Source organism: Canis lupus, chromosome 3, assembly GCF_048164855.1.
Source record: "Canis lupus baileyi chromosome 3, mCanLup2.hap1, whole genome shotgun sequence".
NCBI lineage: Eukaryota > Metazoa > Chordata > Mammalia > Carnivora > Canidae > Canis > Canis lupus.
Window position 1 is genome coordinate 53,138,011 of NC_132840.1, and position 22,585 is coordinate 53,160,595.

General features: G+C 41.1%; 1 protein-coding gene across 1 annotated transcript in view; it reads right to left on the reverse strand.

Moving 5' to 3' along the window:
* Positions 1–22,585, reverse strand: part of DNAH9 (dynein axonemal heavy chain 9) — a 336,893-nt gene that overhangs the window by 134,427 nt on the left and 179,881 nt on the right. The window contains exons 42-45 of the mRNA XM_072821109.1: positions 20,740–20,901; positions 16,401–16,597; positions 7,418–7,580; positions 5,503–5,626 (exon numbers count right to left, since the gene is read on the reverse strand). Coding sequence (XP_072677210.1) covers positions 5,503–5,626; positions 7,418–7,580; positions 16,401–16,597; positions 20,740–20,901 — 646 coding nt within the window. The remainder of the gene's footprint in view (positions 1–5,502; positions 5,627–7,417; positions 7,581–16,400; positions 16,598–20,739; positions 20,902–22,585) is intronic.

Below are 22,585 nucleotides of genomic sequence, written 5' to 3' on the forward strand. Positions count from 1 at the left end.
GAGCTTGATGACAAAACAGATGACGCTAAGGTAAGGCTCTGGCCTCATTTTTCCAGAACATTTCTCTGGCCTCAAGGGAAAGAGAGAAGGGGAGTGTGGTGGCTGTTTCAGGACCTGTGCACCTCACTCTGCATGCCTGAAAGCCATCTCAAAGCACATGTGCAACAGTGATATCTAATACATAAGACAGCACATCATTCTCATGATATCACACACCTTAGTTCAACAAATTCCTCCTGAATACTAATTATGGGACCAGAGATGTGGTAACTATTGACAATATGAATGATGGAGGGTTATAATTCTATCAGCATTGTTTTATTTCCTAAATTGGGCAGTAGTTACTTAATCATTTTCCTTTTGTATCCCTACGTTATTTAATAACAAAAAAAAATCGGGATCCCTGGGTGGCGCAGCGGTTTGGCGCCTGCCTTTGGCCCAGGGTGTGATCCTGGAGACCCGGGATCGAATCCCACGTTGGGCTCCCGGTGCATGGAGCCTGCTTCTCCCTCTGCCTGTGTCTCTGCCTCTCTCTCTCTTTCTCTCTCTCTGCGTGACTATCATAAAAAAAAAATCAACCAATGACAGACAATATAGTCTCTGCCTTTTGTAAATTTACAATGCTGTTTCAGTACAATGGTGGTGTGTGCAGGCATGGAGTGCTGTAGAAATGTGGAGGGGTTTTTCTCACTCTTAGGGGTGACAGTGATCAGTGAAGATGTTCTAGAGAGAGAATGCTCAAGATAAATTTTGTGCTATGGATAGAAGTTAATCCGGACAAAGGAGGAGAGGGCATAAAGCTCAAAAGAAATAGTATAAGGATGTTAAGGAAGTATAGTGTGTTATTTCAGAGAGTTAGGAATTACTAGATCATAGAGCAGGTCAACAGCAGGGTATTTTCTTGGATTTTTCTCCTGCGTTTAGTTAGAAACCAATGAAGAAACTATTTTAGAAAGACCTTTTGGAAGCAGTGAGGAGAATGGATTAGAGGAAGTACTGCCTAGGAGGTGGGGGATGAGTTAAGAAGTGTCTATATTTATTGGAGTGTCTGGGTAACTCCGTTGGTTGAGCATTTGACTCTCAATTTTGGTTCAGATAATGATCTCAGTATCTTGGGATTGAGCCCCGCTTCAGGCTCTGTGTTCAGCAGGGAATCTGCTTGAGGATTTCTCTTCCTGTCTCTCTGATCCTTCCCCCATTTGTGCTCTCCTTCTCTCTCTCAAGTAAATAAATAGATCTTTAAAAAAAAAAAAAGAAGTGTCTACATTTGTTGAAACAACAGATGAAAAGATCAGTGGTGTAGTTACGATAGCTATGATTTGGATTCAGGAATGGCTAGCTAAGGGGTAAAATGGGTGGCAGTTGATTATCTCTTGGGTAGAGATGATAATGGAGAGGTCAGTAATATAGGAGAATGCACAGGGACATAGTCTCAAAAACTTATGTGGAAATTTAGCACCATGTGAAGGAAAGGAAAGAATGATTATTCATATCCTTTGGCATTTCTGTTTGGTAGCCGGAGAGCCAACCAGGTGCTGATTTAAATTTCCACATCTGTGGTTTGAGGACACATCTGGTGGAGATCATAAGTATTTTCAGGGGATCTGGTGCATGCTGGATGGCTTCTCTTTTTGTCCCACACTTTGTCTTTTCTCTTTCCAGGGAGACTGGGCCAGATCTCCATATATGTAAAGCAAAAGTGGCCCATCAGGATATGTAGTTCTGGGTCTTATGGGAGAATAACAATCCAATAGCAAGTCTGTTATGAATATTTCCAGACTCCAAATTTTCTTTTCTTTTTTTAGAAAGAGAGTGAGTGAGCACACATATGAGTGGGGGGAGGAGCAGAGGGAGATGGAGAGAATCGTGAGCAAGCTCCATGCTCAGTGCAGAGCCCAATGTGGTGCTTGATCTCACAGCCCTGAGATCATGACCTGAGTTGAAATCAAGTCAACTGCTCAATTCACTGAGCCACCATGCACCCCCCACATTCCAAATTTTTATGTGATGGGTGAAGATTACTAACACATCAACTCTGGATCTAATCATTTTAGGATTCCGGATGATGAGGTGATCTTTTCATGTTCTATATACTGACAGGATACTGGCTCACATATGAAAAGGACAATTTGGTTCAGACATGGAGAGGCACAGGACTTTTTAACAAGGGAGCCCCAGCTGGTTATAAACTATTTTGATGCGCCACATAAAGAGTGTATGATACTCATCTTTGAGTGCATCACTTACCGACTGGAACACGGGAGCTTAATAAGTGGATCCTGAATATATGAAGAAATGGAAAGTGATTTAGTTTGGGCCAGGGAAGAGAAATGTTAACTTTGGAGGGAAATTTAAACCTTTTGAAAAGCAGAAGGAAAATCCCAACATAAGATCCCAAAATAAAATAAAGTATGAAACCTGGCAGAGTTTGGAAAGGAAGAGACACCACACCTGGAGCAGATGAGGTTGTCTCAGCTTAGACTGCAGTAAAATGGACTTTCTGGAATGTGTGAAAGTTGGAGACAGTTGTGCTGTACTAAAAAGCCAGGGAATGATTCCATTTCCTCCCTTGAGATTAGGATTGGGCCTTGCTGGTTCTGAGTTTGGTTTAAGAATGAAGAGAAGACATATTTTATAAGAATTTCTTAAATACTTGGGTTTGATGGCCAGTGTGCATTCTTCAGGAATTATTATAAAATAGGGCAATAAGGATATAGCAAAATCTGGACTTATCAGATTCAGGAAGGACTAGATTTTCACACGTAGTTTCACCAGCAGCTACATGATGCCAAGGTGGGGCTCTGGCAGCCGAGAGAAGTGATTCAAAGATGTTTCCTTTGTTTCTGATCTGTATGGCCACCCAACTTCTTAGGCAATTATGTACCTTTTGCTAATTAAGCTAAGAACTATACTTAATTTTTAAACTTTGCATGGAGGATTTCTTCCTGTCAATCTGTAATCCAACTGAGATGCAACTGGCATAATGATAGGTTCTGAAATGTTTGGTTAGTGTCAGAAGTGGGATTCAAGCACTGAATTACCATTAGAGTTTGATTTTGGAAATGGCATCAGGAAATCAAGGAATAAAACAATGAGCTAAAGGAGTGTGAGAGGAAGCCAGAGAGCCTATGGCATCATATTAGTAGGATATGGAGGAGGATATTTTGGGGGGAGAGTTGAATCAGTGGAATACACTCACTGTACCTCTATCTCTAAACTAATAGGACTTATGGATAACTAGAGAGGGATGAGCTCATGGCAAGGTAGCCTGACACAGTGTCACAGTCTGCCCTGTGTTATCCAAGAGTGGAGGGATTGCACAACCCCACAAAATTGAAAAATGAAGGGGGTGTGGAGGTCCTGAGGAATTCCTGAAGCCCTCTCTGGACTGGCAGTCAATTAATTTCTAGCAAATTATTTATTTGACAGGGAAAATTAGAACTAAGATATGCTCTAGTTCTCCCTGTCAAAGTGGCTAAGAACAAAGAGAGGAATATCAGAGAAGTATTACTTCTAAGTTCACCTCCATTTTAATGGGTGTATGTAAATCTTATTTTTATATAGAAGATTTAAAGGAGGAATATGAACTTGAAACTTCATGACCTTGGAGCAAGCTGATTACATTATGCTCTCACTGGGCAGGGCTTCAGAAATTCATTTAAACTTGAGAAAGTTGTCTTCTAAATGAAAAATTAAAAATACTTAATTGATAAATAAAATTTCAATTGGTGAATGCATATAAATTTCTGTGTCTCAGACATTATTTTAGGAGAAGGTGACCTGGCTGGAATGAAGCCAACCAAAATACAGAGTGAGGCTGGCAACATGTCTGGTTTTTCCAAGGCCATAAGTTTTTGGAAACACAATTTTTTACCTTTTTGGATTGTTTTAGAAATTAAACTTTAGGGCACAAGGTGGGAGCACTGTTGGACACCTCATTATTTAGTAAAATAAAAGATGAGGCAACATTGTAATAAAATACTGCTGAGGAGGGATCCCTGGGTGGCGCAGCGGTTTGGCGCCTGCCTTTGGCTCAGGGCGCGATCCTGGAAACCCGGGATCGAATCCCACGTCGGGCTCCCGGTGCATGGAGCCTGCTTCTCTCTCTGCCTGTGTCTCTGCCTCTCTCTCTCTCTCTCTCTCTGTGTGACTATCGTAAATAAAAATAAAATAAAAAAAATACTGCTGAGGAAAGTGGTAGGATGTTAAGACAGTATTTAGATTGAAGAAAATGTATTGGGTTGGAGAAGAAAAGGAATAGGAGCTAGTAAGGTAAACTTCCGTATATAAAGTAACTTTGTAGTAGAAATCAGTATAATGCTTACAGACAGCACAGTAAGGACCTTGGGACTCTAATCCTCATCAGAAGCAATCCAAAGATTGCACATAGAGCCTGTTAGTACATGATCAGGACAAGGGACCAGCGGCTCTTCATGGGTGATGGCAAAATGACCTAGAGTATAAGCAAACAAAATTTGAAGCAGACAATGATTAGAAGCAGTGACATTGCTAGGGATTGCATGGGATAGACTATGGAGAAATATGCTGTGATCACAGTTCTGGATTTCATAAACTAAAAAGAATTCAGTTAGCCAGTCGAGGGGGTGGACTGTGGATACCAGGGCTTTCAAACGCTGAAAAGCTAGAGGCAGAAATTTTGTTCTGGAACATCTGTGCATTGACTCTGTTCTTAATCCAGATGAAGAGGTAGTTTTGCAGATGCCAAATTTGGTTTAAGAGCCAGGAAAGCATATTCTAGGTTTAATGAATATAAATGCAAAAACACACACCTCCCATTTCTGTAAATGCATTAATTCAAGTCCTCTATTGTCTTGTACTCTTGGGTATATATACTTATATATATATCAGGTTATGTTTATATATATGCATGTGTGTGTGTGTGTGTGTGTGTGTGTGTGTAATTTTTTTTTACCCAGAATGGTTGACATAATTCCTAAATAAATAAGGATAGTAAAGTATCACAACTGAACTTTCCAATGAAGTCCTATATTTTACTGACAGAGCCCCAGGATGGTTGACAGATTTTTGGAAACCAAGGAAAACCATTTTAGAGATATTCTACATTTTCTATTGCTTCTACTTTGCTTGCATCAGGTTCTGAATCCTTGACTAAATTAGTAGCCTAATATTGCCCTATTGTGTGCAAATTCTCTGTGTATCTTCTTGCCAATATCTAATATACCTGAAATACTGCACACATTCTAGTTTCTCTCTGTCTTGAATATGGGAAGGGAACAGCACCTTCTCTCTGGGCTCAGCAGACCCTTAACATGTTTTTTTCCCAATGATCAGATCTAGTTCCAGTAAGAGAGCCCCGAGATTACTGTCTGTTTGCAATGAAAGGATAAGGCACATCACTGACCCTAGAAGGGTCTTAAAGAACCAGTCCTCTATCAGGACCTAGTTCTCTGGATCTTGGAGCACTTTGGAATGACTCTGACTCCAGGGGGAATCTACATTCAAGTGCAAAGGGTTTCTTACCAGATGCCAGGAGATCATTGATGAGCACAAGGAACTTCTCATCAGCCACTTGGGCGTCGGTCATGAGAAACACTGTGCTGAGATTTTTCAACCCAGTTTTCAGACACAAACTGGCCAGGTCCATCTGTAGAAATTATCAATATTAGAGATCTTTGGGAAGATGGACTTATTGAAAGAGGTCCCAAACCCACTCTTTAGGAATGGGATCATTTCCTCATCTACTTTAATGGGAAACAAAGCAAAACAGCAATGGAAAGTTAGGAAGGAGTGCTATTTTGTACTGACAAGTAGGGAAATATGGTCTCAATCCCAATAGAGGTGGACAAGTAAAATTAAACATTGTGATCTTTAAATCATACAAACACTGTGGCTCCTGTATGAGCTTTTGGAGCTCCTGCTTTGTGCAAAGAGGTAACAGATTTCCAAAGGGACAGAGATAGTCCCTGTTCATCTGTGTTACTTATATCATCATATAAGTGAATTACCTGCCCCAGAAGGCAAGCAATTGCTCTTGGTCTTGACAGGAGAGTCACGTATTTGGGGCTACTGATCCGGATGATGAATGTGTCTTATGCTAACAGTGTCTTGTGTTCTCATGACTCGCTCCAGCAAAAGCTTTGTTTTGGAATAAAATATACTAGGGAACACGCACACACACACAAGATCATCTGTTAGGAAATTATATCCATTCAAAATTGCAGGTGGATGAAGTTTTAGGCTTGGATGCCAAGCCCCGAATTTTTCCAGCTTAGTCAATCTTGGTTCAATCTCTCTATCCCTCTCACAAAGCTCAGCCATCAGTCCCTGATCTTGCTCTTCTCGTTTGTACCACTCAAAGCTCATTTTGAGAGCCTCATGCATTTCCTTACAGCAAAGCTTTTTTCATGTCCTATATATAATTCCCCTTTAAAGTTAGTGAACTTCTTTTAATATCAACCGTTCTCAACCTTATGCATTTACAGAATTAGCTAAGATAACGTTTCTCAACTCTCACCGGAACCATCTGGGAGATGCTTTGAAAAGTCTTGATGCCCGGGCCATTTCTCAGACTAGTTAAGCCCAAATTTCTGGAGGGTGATGCAGGTGTCAGCATTATTTGAAGGGGATTCTGGTGTATAGCTGAGGTTGAGAACCTAATACACTAATGTCTTAGATCATTCTGTAAGTAGGTAATTCTCATATGCACTATCTTGTTTACTCCTTTTTTTTTTGACCACTGAAGATTGATCTAACATGAAATTCGCATATGACCTTAGATCCAGCCAGTCATTGAGAGGCTGAGCTGTGGTTTCAGAGCAGTGAGCACCCCTGGCTGAGAGATTATTAAGCAAGTGGGTAGGTCTGGCTCCATGCTGGCTGGAATTCTCCTAGGGACAGCAAGTGCAGCATCCTGGTGGAAATTACATCAGGACTCCTGACCTTGCCACAGCTATAGGCAGGCACAAAAGGGAGGGGACTTCAGTGACCTCTGAAGATCGTATAAATCCGTTCCCCCCTTTCCAGAGCATGCAGCATGGCTGCTAAGTGCTTAATGTCTAGAACCAGGAAATGTCAGCTCCCACTACCTGGTGGTTACTGGAACTGTCTTCTAAAATACGAATTTCTTACAGAACTTGGGCAGACTGTCAGAATTCCTTCAAAGCCTACCACAGCTGTGAGGGAGCTGGGTGCTAAATTTGACAGAGATGTGCCTCTGATCTAGTGAAAGCCAAGGCTATGCAGATGGAGCTGAAGTAGCAGAGGTTTTACAAATGCATGCCTGGGTCTAATGAGAAAAGAGCCCCTTGTGTCACCAGCCCAAAACTGAAGAAGGGAATGGCCAGTCCCTCATGGGGGGGTTCTGAGCAAGGGGAGTGAAGAGCTAATGAAGGGTGACAGGGAGCTGTGGGTGATTGGAGGGGGAGCTGTTTCTTACCTTGAAGTCCTGGATCTGGTAGCCTTTCCGCAGCGTGATCTGGAATACATCCATGGAGCTGATGAAAGCCGCAAGCCTTGTCAGACTCTGCTTGCCGCTCCCACCCACACCGACCAGCAGAGCATTTCCCCGTGGGGACTCCAAGATGCGGTTGATGTGACAGCTGCAGAGAAGGAGCAGAGGCACGTGGCTTTGATCAGACTTTCCTCTATGAGGAGCAGGTGCCATGGTCCAAGTGAGAACTAGAACCTTGTTTGGAGGCATGTCATGGGCTGAGCAGCAGGAAACAGGAGTTAAATTGTCCCCACACCTGGCCTCACCTTCTTGCCCAAATGGGTGGAAGTCCCTCCTGCTTTTTGCTAAAAGCCAAAGCTGGTGGCAAGTGAACTAGTGATAGTGGAGGAAGAGTTCATGGCAGCCAGGCAGGACTGGAGGGGACCCCGACTCACCCTCTAGCCTCTCCTCCAGCTGAGCCTGACTCTGTCATACCTCCCACAGCACTTTGCCTCACCTACTTGTGCTTTTAGGCAAGACAAGGGGGCAAGAAAGAGAGAAAAGTGAAGAAAAAATTCAAGGGAGGCCAAAGAACCAGCAGGAACAGAACTATTTGTTCCTCTAAAGAGAGAAGTAAAATTCAAGTCAGCAGAATAACAGAGAACCCTGGACATTGATGCCCTTGTAATGAATGTAGGTTCTTGGTGTCAACCTACAAGACACCCACTACCTTGGCTTCTGGATTCATCCCCTTTTAGCTATATTTGGCTCTCTCAGTACCCATATTCCTGCCCAGCAATGAGGAAAGATTCCCAGGCTCTGGGCTTAGACTACATCCTGCAGAAGACCCTCCACCCCCTGTCTCACCAAGCCTTCAAATGCTGTTCCTACATCAGGCTGTCCATAGACTCTTCTCCAGGTTCTTCATTCCTCTTAGAGCTATGTATGTACCTTATGTAAAGTAACTACATTCTTTATAAAAATAACTCCTACTCTCGTTCTTTTCTCATCTTAAAAACAATAACTGGGCACCTGGGTGGCTCAGTGGTTGAGTGTCTGCCTTTGGCTCAGGTCATGATCCCAGAGTCCTGGGATTGAGTCCCACATTGGCTCCCCGCAGGGGTTCTGCTTCTCCCTCTGCCTATGTCTCTGCCTCTCTCTGTGTGTCTCTCATGAATAAATAAATAAATAAATAAATAAACCTTTAAAAAAACAATAACTACTCATCGCACAAAATACAGAAATACTTATGATTCTACTTACTGGACAGCAATGAACACAACTGACATTAACTCTATGCCCTTCTGGACTTTTTTCTAGAGTCTGTGTGTTTACAAGTGTGTATATGTGGGTATATACACTTATTACATCTGAAAGTTTGATATATATCTATCCTATTTTCAAAACTGTGTTCACATTGTATACTAACCAGTGTTTTGAAATCACTTTTCCATTTAGCAATATTTAATATTTTCCTACACCACTGAGTACTCGCTAAGCCATGCTTTTAATGTGGAACAACAGAATAAATTCCTTGTCTGCAATAGCCTGCTATTGGATATTTAGGTTGTTTCCAACATTTTCCAGTAATAAATAATGCTATGTAAATATTTTTCGTTCTCTCTGTCATCACGTCCACAGGACAGATTCCTAAAAGAAAAACTGCCAAGTCAAACAGTAAGACAATTTTTATGGCTCTTGAAACATATTGAAAAGCTACCTCCCAGAATGATGGCACCAATTTATCAACTTCTTGGGTAGAATTGATCAAATGGCAGGTCTAGTATTTTTTTTTCTTTTTTTTTTTTTCGGGTCTAGTATTTTGAAGGGTAAGACCATGTTAGATTGTGTGAGTTTAATTAGAATGTGTTAAGTCAGAAAACTTGGGAACACATAGCACAGTGATCAAGCCACTGTGAAGAAATGGATAAGGGGGACGAAATTACAGGTGTCAGTGACCTTGGAATTGAAGAAATGAGCAGAACAAGAATGCAGGTGGAGTCAAACAATCAGAGTAGAGCATACATCTGAGATTAAACTGTGTAGGCTACAGTCCTGTGTCTGCCTTGTGTTAATGGTATTATGATGACAAATAACACATTCACATTAAGCAAAAGGCAATTGGTGGATAGAACAACTTAAGGGCAGTTATACCAATTTAGAGGAAGGGCTGGGGTGGGGTGGGGAGAGTTTGGATGAGTGGGACTTGACACATCAACAAAATATGAGCATGTAGGTTGTTACAGGGCTCCTCTTGACCTGTGGCTTGAGTTTTCTTACTATTGCACATTTCTGACATACACTGGGTCTGATATGACTGGGTCATAAGCAGAATCAGTAAACTAAATGTTTGTGGGTCCTCGATGCCTCTTCTCTCCTGTGAGATATATTTGCTACTAAGAAGGAAACCCTAGCAGGAGTGCAGGTTAAGTCAATAATGCCCACCTACTAGCAGGTAGGAAGAGTCTGGGCCCCACTCTTGTTAACACTGTGTTTTATATATATATTTTTAATTTTTTGCCAATTGAATGGTTGAAAATATGATTTCAAATTTTATTTCTTTGATATCTAGGGAATTAAACACATTCATGATTAAGTATATATTTTTTATTTTATTAATTTCCTTTTCATGTCCATTGCCCTCTTTTTAAAAAAGTTTTATTTATTTAAGTAATCTCTATACTCAGCATGGGACTTGAGCTCATGACCCTGAGGTCAAGAGTCACATGCTCCTCTCTGTGCCACCTAGGTGCCCTGAACGCCCACTTCTTAACTGAACTGTTCTAGATTTGTAAGACCCCTTTAGGTGTGTTCTGAAACATCCCTCCAATTTGTCACTTTCACCTCTCAGTTTTAATGTGTTTTTGGATGTGTAGAAAATTCTGGCTTTCTGGATTTAAAATTGTAAGTCACTAACTTTTTGTAGTGAAAATTAATTCCCCTAAGTATTTAGGCATTATTTATTGACCTATGCTTAGTTCCTTTATGGTTTTGCTTTTCCCCTTTATAATTATTTAATTGGGATACTTTGACTCTGTCTCGTATCAGATAGATTTACACTTTCTCTGGCTCCCTTATTAAATCCTAGTTTTGAGGCATCAGGAGAGTGTGTATACTCATCTTGTATCCTCTATAGTCCCATCACATTGAAGGTAGTCAATAAATTTTGGTTAAACTGAAACAGAACACGTACCTTATAGTCAGCATCACATCTGGGAGGATGTACACAATTACACATTATGCTAGGAGAAGGACTCAGCAGTTTTGTGTCTATATTAGGGGGTGCTGGACTCCAAGGATAAAAGAGAAACTGAGGTGCTAAGGCATCCGGGTTCTCTTTGGAGGAGAAGTTCACCTGGGTTCTCTGGGCCACCCCACACCCTCTCTATTCTGGAAGGCCTGAACTCAGTTTAACACGGTTCCTGCTATTCAATATCTAAATGGGAAATGCATCATTAGTTCTTAAGTTCCCAGAGAAGAATGGTTCAGTCTGCAACTGTCAGCACTGGACTCCAGCTGGGGATTCATTAACAACCTCTGATGAGGGCAAAGGACTCTGCATTCAAATTACAAAATTTTAAAAAAAGATCAATATTCTGAAGGGCTCCTGGGCGAGAAAACCAGTGCAGTCTAAGTTAAGCCCATTACTGAATTCCTGTGAGATTAAAAACAAAAGCTAAAGATGTACCACAGCACAGCTGGAGGAAGGAGGCTTATTGAGGGCTACAAAAGCACACACATATGCACGCACAATGCATACATGTGTACAAACATGTATGTATGCACACACATATGTGCATACATATGCATATGTACGTGTGTACATATGCACACACATGTGCACACACATGCCCTAGAGAATGGATAAGATACACAAAGGAAGGGGCACAAGATAAGGACATCTAATGTTCCTTTTTTGTTAAGTGACGCTAAGAGAACAAAAAAGGCAGAATCTCTGTGGGAGCCAATAAACAAAGCAAAAAGATAAGGATTATGCCAAAAGCAGGGGAAAAGAGTTGGTGTGAAACTTTAAGGAAACGCAGAATAAAAATTTGCTGGAATGGTGAAGAAAATCAGCAAGAGAGCAAAATGGTACCATGAAGGACACAACAGCACAAAGAAAAAGCCTAGCATCTATGGACTGCTCGTTAAGCATGAAGTACTGTGCACACATAGCAACAACCCTACAACATAGACATTCTCATTATCCTCACTTCCCAGAGGAGGAAACTGCAGCTCAGGGAAGTTCAGTGTCCTCTGCCGAACACCACAGCCAATGAGTGGCAGACCCAGGATTTGAATGTGGGTCTGGCTCTGTCTCTAGAACCTGTGCCCATAACCCCTACTCAGTGCTCCATGGTTGGGTTCAGCATAAAAGCAGCAGGAAAAATTAGCAGACCAGAGAGCTGGCTAAGAACTCATGTGGTAAGAAGAAAGAGCTAGATGATAAAATCAAAATGAGAAAATGAGTGAAAATATCAGTGAGGGTGACAAAACATGAGAGACACCTAACTCTGGGAAATGAACAAAGGGTAGTGGAAAGGGAGGTGGGTGGGGGGTTGGGGTGACTGGGTGACAGGCACTGAGGGGGGCACTTGGTGGGATGAGCACTGGGTGTTATGCTATATGTTGGCAAATTGAACTCCAATAATAATAATAAAAAAAAAACCCAGTGAAAATATAGAATTGTAAAAAAAAAAAAAAAAAAAGAGCATAAGCCTCATTGCACCTATGAACATATACCCTTATCTTGGCCCCTCGACCAGCCCTGTGGGTTCCTGAGGGGTGCTACAGCCTCCATCCTGCTCTGCCTCACCCTGCTCCCACCCTGGGTATCAGAAGTTGGACCTCCCTGGAAAGAATCCTCTCTTCCTCGGGCATCGTGGGCAGTGACATGAGGCCACGAATCTTCTGTCACTCTTAGGTCTTATGTTTCTCACTGTTGGTAGACATTCCATTTTCTGGCATAAGGGGGGTGTTTCTGCTCTATGTGTCTGGTAGAGGTAGCAGAGGGTCAAGAGGCCCCAGGGGACAGGAGTGGGGGGGAGGGGAAGAGAAAGGACAGAAGGGGGCAGAAGGGGATAGATGGGGAGGGGAGAGGAAGGCAATGCAAAGACAATGTCATGGGGAACTGATGTTTTTAAACAAGCGTACATGAAATTATATGCCCAAATATACTTTAATCTTGAGAACTGCCTCCCCTTATTTTTCCATTGCTAATGCAGCTCAGGCTTCTCTCTGAAAACCATCTTCAGGGCCTGTTAAGGAGCCTTGGGAGACAAGCCAGTCTTTACAGCCTTATTTTTTCCTACAAACAGTATTAGTCTGATCACCCATGTTGGAAAATGCATTGACCAAATCACTTGCTCTTCTCCCAAATTTAATTTATCCTGAAAGGACAGAGATTTGTCTCAATTCCAAGACTATGACACAGGGTCTGATAGCTGTTTAAAAGGAAGGAAAGTGCTCACTGAAATTTTCTGAGGTTCATGAACAGATGTCCCCAGATGCTGGTCCTGGCCACCTAGTATGCACCAGACACTGTTTTGGGGATTCAGCGGTGGGCAAGACCGAGTCTGCACACAAGGAGCTCACACTGGATCGGGAAAGATGGAAATGCAGACAAGGAAGCACCACAGTGTGATGGCTGAGGGCGAACCCACTGGAGCCACAGTGTGCAAGTATAAGCTTTGGCTTGTCTATTTCTGGGGTGTGTGGTGCTAGGCAACTTCTTCCATATCTCTGGGTTATAGCCTCCTCATTTGTAATATAGGGATAAGAGCAGACTCTACTTTCTTCAGGGTTTTTGTAAAGGCTAAATGAAGTGATGTGTGCAAAGGTCTACACACCAGGCCCATAGTGAGTTCTGTGTTCAGGGTAGCCTGCATGCCACATCGAATGCTGCCCTTCCGGAGAGGTCTTCCTGACTGCCCTATTTAGAATTGCAATCAACACCCTCCCCACTCTCAACCAGCACCCTTCCACCCTTCCTTCTCTGTTTTTCCTCTACGTCATTTACCCTAAATGACATGCTAAGAATTTTTGTTAAGTACCTGCTATGTTCCAGACACTGTCCTAGGTATTAGGGATCTAGCAGTGAATAAAACAAAGGTCCCTGCACTCATAGTATGCCTAATCCATAGATATTTGTTGGTTGGATGGATGGATGGATGGATGGATGGATGGATGGATGGGTGGATTGGTGGGTGGGTGGATGAATGGGGGGATGTATGTAAACAGAGTGATTAATCATGACAAATGCAGCAGAGCAGTCAAGTTATATAAGGTGAGGACCCAGCGTGACAACTGACTTTAGCAAGAAGGGGCTCTGTGGTGACTGGAAAAAAAAGCTTCTTTGTTCAATTGGTAAGAAATAGATCAATAAGAGAATGAGAAGTGAGAAAGCATGACAAGTATAGACAACAATTTTGATGAGTTTGCTGTGAACAGAAGCAAAAAAGAAATGGTGTAGGAGATGAAGATGATGTGAGAGTGAAGGAATTGTTTATTACCTTTGATAATAATAATATGGCAGGTTTGTAGGTAGATACATATGATAGAAATTACTCAAGTAATGATGATGGGACAAGAGGGGAAAGAAAGGAGGAGGGAGGCAGGAGGGAGAATGAATAATTTAACTTCAGGAAGGAGTCAAGTCACTAAGAAGATGCTAAGAGATCAGATCCAGGATGTACATGGAGGGATTGGCCTTAGGTAGGAACAGGGAAGGTTCATGTACTGAAATAGTAGAGAAGATACAACTTGTGGGTGGCATGCAGGTGGGATGCAGATGGGCTGTTAGATTTGATGGCAGGGAAAGAGAATTCTCTTCTGGCTGCTTTCACGACCTCAGTGAAGTAAGAGATGTGCTCATTAACGGGAAAAAGAGAGATGGGAACTAGAAGCTTGATAAAAGAAGAAAAATGTGGGATGCAATCACCACAGGCAGGGTAAGAGAGCAAACTGCCCACGGTAGTGGAGGTGGGTTTCCAGCCAAGTCAAGGGCCCATGTGATATACGTGGCTGAAAATCTGAAGCACACCAAGCCCAAATGGTGGTGGTTTTTCTGCAACAATCTTCAGAGGGTTGGGACCAGGTGTGGAATAAGACAGTTGGGATTAACTAGAATGGGGTTAAGTCACATGAACATAAGGCCAGGAAAGTTAGCGGAGCTTGTACCAGGATGACGAAGTTTATGGTGGTTGAGGATAGCAAAACCATGGTAGGTAGAAGGGTGAAGGAGTCTGAGAAAGTGGTTGGCTCCATGAAATGAAGTCTTGATGAAGTTTAAGAGTAACTGGAGTATTTTTATTTGGGAAAATATGGAAGGACCTTGAAGTGAGATAGTCATAGATGGAGAAAGTCAGACAGAGAAAGACGAATACTATATGGATCTTACTTATATGTGGAATCCAAAAAAAAAAAAAAAAAAAAGAAAAGAAAAAGAAAAAAGAAACACAACAAACACACACATAGAAACAGAGATCATATTTTTAGTTGCCAGAGGTGGGGGAATGGGGCTGAAGAATTACATAAAGGTGGTCAAAAGGTACAAAATACGAGATATAAGATAAATAAGTTCTGGGGATGTAATGTAGAACACAATGACTATAGTTAACAATACCATATCATATATTTGAAAGTTGCTACAAGAACATATCTTAAAATTCTCATCCCAATGGAAAACAAACAAACCCCGTAACCTGTGAATGACTGTTAATCTTACTGTGGTAACCATTTTGTATTTTACACCTATGTCAGATCATGATGTTGTCCACCTTAAACTAATACAATGTTAGATGCCAATTCTATCTCAATAAAACCAGATAAAGAAAGAATATCTGGAATTAAAAAAACAGAGCAGATGAGTGGAAGGGTAGGAGGTACATGTCAGAGAGTAGGCTTGTGGAGATGGGTTCATCACTGATGACAGAAATTCTAGGGTAGGAACATGCGAGTGTGTGCCTGAGAGGGAATAGAGGAAATGACCCCTGGAGCTAATGAGGCCAGGGAGCAGAAGGACCAGGTGATACAAAGATGCCCACCATGAAGAAAGATATAGTTGAGGAGGGAAGCTGGTCCAAGCACTCAGGAGAGTTGGTAAATGTTGGGGAAGCAGTCAATGTCAGTAGATGGCAGTGACAAGGCGAGATGGTGAGTATGAAAGTCCAGTTACTCGGGCTTTTGAAGAACTGGGGTTTGTGAAGGATAAGGGAGGGGGGTGGTTTAAATGGGCCAACGAAATGAGATGGGATAGAAGGAAGGTACTTAGCTCTTTCTAGGTTCTGGGGTATACCGAATGGAGAAGAAAAAAGAGTTTTCCTCAACTCAGGGGTCAGGGAGGTTTCACTTAGAATCATCAATGAAGGGGAAGCTCAGAGAAATTGAAGATGAGGTGGGTTGTGCTGCTGAAGTGCATGGGAACCAGGGGACAGAGTGGAAAGATTCTAGAAGGCAGAGAGGGGTGGTAGACATGACTCAGTTGGGAAATGTAAGGAGCTGTTTTGGGACAGCATCGGTGTGAGTATAAATCATCTGAGAGGCTTGGTGACTACTCTCAGTGACTCAATGATCCTTAAAAGGGTATTTAATTTTTGACATATGTGAGCATTTAAACAAAAATCTTCAATCTCATTAATGTAAAGTTGGCCCTCAGACTCGTATGAGGTAGGGATGCAGGTCCTGAGCTGTTCTGATATCTCTTTTATGATCTCAAAATTTCCCTTGGTGTCACTGTGGTCATGCTTAGTGATGGTAAATGACAGGGAAATAAATCCAGTTCTGCCTCAGTTCAGCAGCCTGCTGCCCCCCAGGGCCGGTGGTAGAAGCTGTGACTGCTGCTCTATGAGTCGCCATCTTGATTTTCATGGCAGGAGCAGCTCTGCCTTCCTGGTTTTATCAAGGTTGGGACATCTGACATTGGGAAGAAGACATCTGATGTTGGGAAGAAGAGACAGTTGAGGAAAGGCAAGAACAGAAGCACACTTACACATGGCGCATGGCATCCTCAAAGAGAACCAGATCCATGACTGTGTTGACTTCATTGTGGTTCTCTAGGGCTTCCACCAGAGTTTGGGTCAAAAGTCCCCACGACTGAACAGGCATGTACTTTGGTTCACCAATACCACTGGCAAAATGGCAATACATGTTCAGGCTTTGGGTCTGCTCCACAGTCTCATCAATATCCTGGGGGTGGAACACAGACATAAGGATCCTCCCTGCTGAATCAATTCTGATTCCATACAGAATGAAGACCCTCATTTGCTTTTTTCTCTCTGAACATTTCTTGCAAATTAAATATCAGTGATGCTTCTAATACTTCCTTTTTCCTGAGAAGCTCTTAAAAAGTAGATGTTTAACATTCATTTACTAGCTCCATGAAGTCATGGGTGATGTTTGTTATTCCTTGCAGGCTGAGGATGGGAAATGGAAGGTACTTTTCCCATATGCATAGTAAGAGCCCATGTCTGGATAGAGGAGCAGATGGGGACATACGGATAGATTTCCCTAAGCAAGGGCTCTTTCACCACTGCTGGGTGAAGGGATCCATGTCCCAATGGCCTCATCTCCTCCACAACCATTCCAACAGGTCTTGGTTCCCAATCCACAGCAGCATCATAACATCCTTTTCTTTTTTCTGTGAGATAGACACTATAGGCTGCCAGTGTCTGTCAGTGTTCTATGGCTCATCCCATAGAACTTGATTTCTAAAAAAAACATGTCATGAGCCATCCTTAGATGGCTGGTTTGTTTATGGGGATACTGATAATCTGAAAACATTCACACTAAAGCCCCCTACATATAATATTTTCATAAATATATGAACCATGTGTGTTAATTCTTGCCACAGGGCAGACCTTAATATGTTTAATAAAAACCTAGTACAACTCAATTAATTTAAGAGATAGGGTGTCTGTGTCTCTTTACTACGAATACACCCTCTAAGTATCAAAGAGATCAAAAGCTAATCTCTTTTTTACTTTAGAAAGGAACTATTTACTTATCAAGACCCAATCCTGGGGGCACTTGGGTGGCTCAGAGGTTGAGCGTTGGCCTTTGGTTCAGGTCATGATCCCAGAGTCCTGGGATCAAGTCCCACATGGGGCTCCCCACAGGGAGCCTGCTTATCCCTCCGCCCATGTCTCTGTGTCTCTCATGAATAAATAAATAAAATATTTTTTAAAAGACCCAATCCTGGAGACTTCAAAAGGAAGAAAAGTGGTAGAGGAAGTAAGTCCAAGAACTAGCATGTTTTCTAGTGCCTAAGTAGGAATTTATACCAGTATGAGCAACTGTCCCCATCTGCCATTTTTTCTTCCAAAGTTCTGACTGAGAGAGACACCTGGGAAAGAGTAATCCACATGCTATTTATCAGCAGGGGCATTAGTCACTGTAGGGTTAGCTCTGTAAGCCCATGGGACAAGATTCATCAAACCTAATGGAGGGTAAGTAAGGATGACAGTCCTATCTATAGACAGACCAGGATTGCTATCTGGTTTATAAGAATGAAATAGAAAGAGTTAAATATCAAAGAGTTATATAGTTTGAAGGTGATCTCAGGGCCATGGAAAGCCATTAAACTATTCTGGTTTTGCCACACATTAACCATAAATGTCTGGAGACCTGGATAAGATTTAATGCAAGGCAAGAGATCCATTCTTGCTTGCTGCAGAAAGCATGTGGGGAAGTGATGTGGGAATCCATTTACCTAGTTTGAAAATGGGCTAATATATTGGGAATGGGTCCTGATAGAATTTAATTTACACTAATGAGCTAGCAGAGGAATGACTGAAGATAGTTCTGAAAAGCCTGCTCTACAAAGACTCTTTGATGAACAAAACAACGTGTCTCAGATTTTATGATCAGAGCCAGGCTGTGCAGGAGGGAGACAGAAAACCAACCCGTGCAATGAATCAAAGATTTCTTAATAGCGACACCACATCATACAAGGGCCACTTCTCAGAGAACTTTAAGATTTAGTGGTGGAAACAGGATTGTATCATTTCCTTGGTGAAAACTTGGCAACTTTTCTTTAATACCGATATCAAGATTCAATGCAGTCAAAGGTACTTATGGCTGGCACTTCAAATATTGTTGGGGAAGGATGAGGTCAGTATTAATTATATCTGGGTCTATGAGCAAAAGAATGTGTTCTTAGGATACAAATGCACATAGAACCTCTATTTCAAAGGCTGAGTGTTGTTACTCTAAATTGCCAGCTCAGATAGATGGGAGAAGATAGTCAAGGTTCGTTTGCAGATCTAACAATGAATGAATGAGTTGGCAAATTCTACAATGCTCATAGGGCATCTAAGATGTGGGAGTACTTAACATTGGGGCAGAGAAAAATGATAAGTGGAGGAATTTCAGGGTGTTCATACTAATAAAGAGCAGATTGAGATGTTACTTAAAAGTGCTGCCAAGGGGTGCCTGGTAGTGCAGTCGGTTGGGTGTCTGACTCTGGATTTTGGCTCATGTCATGATCTCATGGTGGTGAGATTGAGCCCTGCATCAGGCTCCATGCTCAGTGTTGAGTCTGCTTGGGATTCTCTCTCTCTGATCCTCCTGCTCATGCCCTCTCTCTCTGTCTCTGAAATAAATAAATCTTTAAAAAGAAATGCTGTCCATCCAGAAATACATCCAGAAGGCTGTCATGTAGGTTGGGATGGACTGTAAATATCTTCACAGGTAGACACAGGATGGTATCAGAAAAAAATATGGAGTGAGACCTAGCAAGGTGAGCATTGGGACAACATCATGCATTTAAATAAAAGTTTTAATTATTTCTAAGTTCAAGAGAGGATAAGTGGTATGTGTGGAAAACATGGAGGTTTGGCCAACTTTTGGAAAGCTCAGTGCTAGTTGTGGGGTAATTTTGACACAAAGAAGTGTAATATGATCTTAGGCTGTGTTAATGTATCAGTGCTTCCCAAGGCATATGGAATATTTGTTCTGCAAATTATTAATAGGTTTTATCAAGGGAAAAGAGTTTTTGGGTTTCATACATTTGAGAAATGATAAATGAATTAGGGTTATTCAAGATTTTTAGGGCTTTAATGTGCTGAAAACACTGTGAATTCCCAAGGGATGGGTAGAATATGAAATATTTCTCAATTTATTTTATCATGGATATTTTCTTTTCAAGAAGTATATTGTAGTGCAACGAGTTAGTAGGGCAATTTTGGGAAATGGTAACAAAATTATAGTATATATAAGAGGCAATGATGATCTTGCTTTTTGTCAGACCCCAGTTAGGTTGTGTAATGAAAGTCAGACACCATGATTTCAGATTGGGGAACTAATGGAAAAGCAATCAAAATGATAGCAAATTTCTCTGGGTTTTAAAACAAGTGATATCAGAACTGGCTAAAAAAACAGAGGCTATTTGGTCTGAAGAAAAGAAGACCTAGGAAGGACAAGGCAAATGGTCTTAAAATATGTGAAAGTTTTTCATGTAGACCTAAAATTACTGGGCAAGGAAATAAATTTTAGATCACTATTAGAAAAAAGTTCCAGCCTTTAAAATTGTTCAAAAGTTTCCAAATTTCAAAATTGTTCCAAATTTCCAGTCACGAATAGCTCCAAAATGGAACCCTTGGGAAAGATGAGGGTGGGCAATTTCAAGGACATTGGAGTGTCCACTGGAATGACCAATCTGAGAGATGTTACCAAAAGGAGTCAGTATATATTGAGGAATTGCAGGGTGCCTGGGTGGCTCAGTGGTTGAGCCTCTGGCTTTGGCTCAGGTTGTGATCCTGCGGTCCTGGGGTCAAGTCCTTTATCAGGCTCCTTGCAGGGAGCCTGCTTCTTCTTCCTCTGCCTATATCTCTGCCTCTATGTCTCTCATGAATAAATAAATAAATAAATCTTTAAAAAAATAATGAGGAATTGGATCAGATGATCCCCACAGACCTTCTTAACCCTGAGATCTTATGATTAATTGGTGCTTTTACTTGTCTTAGCATTTTTCTTTTTTTTTTTTCTTAAGATTTTATTTATTTATTCATGAGAGACCCAGAGAGAGAGAGAGAGAGAGGCAGAGACACAGGCAGAGAGAGAAGCAGGCTCCATGCAGGAAGCCTGATCTGGGACTCGATTCCAGGACTCCAGGATCACACCTTAGGCCAAAGGCAGGCGCTAAACTGCTGAGCCACCCAGGGAGCCCCCCTAGCATTTTTCACCTCAGCAAAATAATGATAGATTTTCTTTCCCTAATCTAATCTGTAATTTACCCCTCCATTTCATGAGCTAGATTTTATCATTTGGGTGATTATCTGCATAATAATTATTTTCAAATGTAAAAAAAAAATTGGCAGGGTAATACTCACATCATAAATTTTCTTGACCACTTCTGTCTGGATTTTATCAAAAAGATCAAAGTCCTTTTCTTCCACCATCTTATCCCGATAAACTCGATTTGATTCATGCAGATAGAGCTTTACTAGGTCCTGTGTGGATTTTACACATTCCACTGAGGAGAACAGGATGCCCTTTAAAGAGAACAGACAAAATGTAATGTGAATTACAATTATCAAAAAGGGGGCTATCTTGAAAAACCCCAAGGGAACCCCTCAAATGGTTATACGCCAAGAGTATGAGTGAATCACAAATCTATTTTGTCCTCACAGAAACTGGAGCCCAATTTCAATTTCCTCAACCCCTGGTAACTGCTTACCAGAAGCAGAGGCAGAAGTATGTAATCTCTGAAAGAGAACAGCATCATCCAAACACTCAAATTATCTGCACATTTAAAAACTCCTCATGTCTGGCAAGCAAACAAAAATTACTGGGAGTACCAGAAGATACAACCAAATCAAGAAAAAACTGACCCACAGGAGATCTAGGTATTGGAGTTATCAGACATAAACTTTAACAAAACTATGATTAAAATGACCAAGATATTAGAGGACATCAAGTAAAGAATTTCATCAGAAAACTGGAGTCCTTAAAAATTAATCAAATGGAAATTCTCAAATTAAAAATTATCCTAATTACAGTTACTGAAATTAAGAACTAATCAGTGGGGTTAACAGCAGAATAGACGGAGCTGAAAATAGAATTAGTTTACAGGAAGAGAGAGTAGCACAAAATATTCAGCTTGAATCACAAATAGAAAAAAAAGAAACAGCATAAGGGACATATAAGACACAGTGAAAAGTTCTCATATACATGTATTAGAATACTAGAAGAAGAGAGTGAAGCAGAAGGAATATTTGGAAAGATATTGGCTGGGACTTCTCTAAAACTGGGGGGAAAAAGGCAACTGAAAAGATATCCACCCAGATTCAAAAGTGTTATAAACACTAAGCAGGATAAATACAAAAATAGCACATCTTGGGCATAATAGTGAAATTTCTGAAAATCAAAGACAAACCAAATCTTAAAAGTAAAGAAGTAAAAGAAAAAATGTGTGTACTGCATCAAAGGAACAGTAAGACTTGAGAATTTCTCAACAGAAACAATGGAAACCAGAGGACAATAAAAGGACACCTTCAAAATACTGAAAGAAATAGCTGCCGACCTAGACTAGCAACCTTGCTGCTAAACCCTCTTCCCAAAATTCTTTAAAAAAATAAGAAACAAATATACTTTCAGTTAAACAAAAACTGAGAGATTATTTTCTGGTAGATAGAAGCTACACTAAAGGAGTTCTTCAGGCAGAATGAAAATGATTCCAAATGGAAGAATCAGAAATGCAACAGGAATAAGAACAATGAGAAGAGTAATATGTGAGCAAACCTAAGTAAATATTGATTTGGGCACCTGGATGGCTTAGTCAGTTAAGCATTTGCCTTCAGCTCAGGTCATGATCCCAGGATCCTGGGATCAGGTCCTGCATCGGGCTCTCTGCTCAGCGGGGAGCCTGCTTCCCCCTTTGCCTCTGCTGCCAGCTTGCACTTGCTCTCTTTAGTGCTCTCTCTGTCTCAAATAAATAAAATCTTTAAAACATAAATATTGACTAAGACAGAAATATTAGTGTATTATAATTTAATACACATATAATTATATATATAATAGTGCATTGTATTTATAGCTTAAGTTTCAATATACATTGAATTTTAAAAGTAACAATAGAATAAAATTATTCTAAGACCCCTGCAATATATGGCAATTGAGAATGTACTAATTTATAAAAGAAAAAGGGATAAAATGATGCATTTGGTAACCATTAGA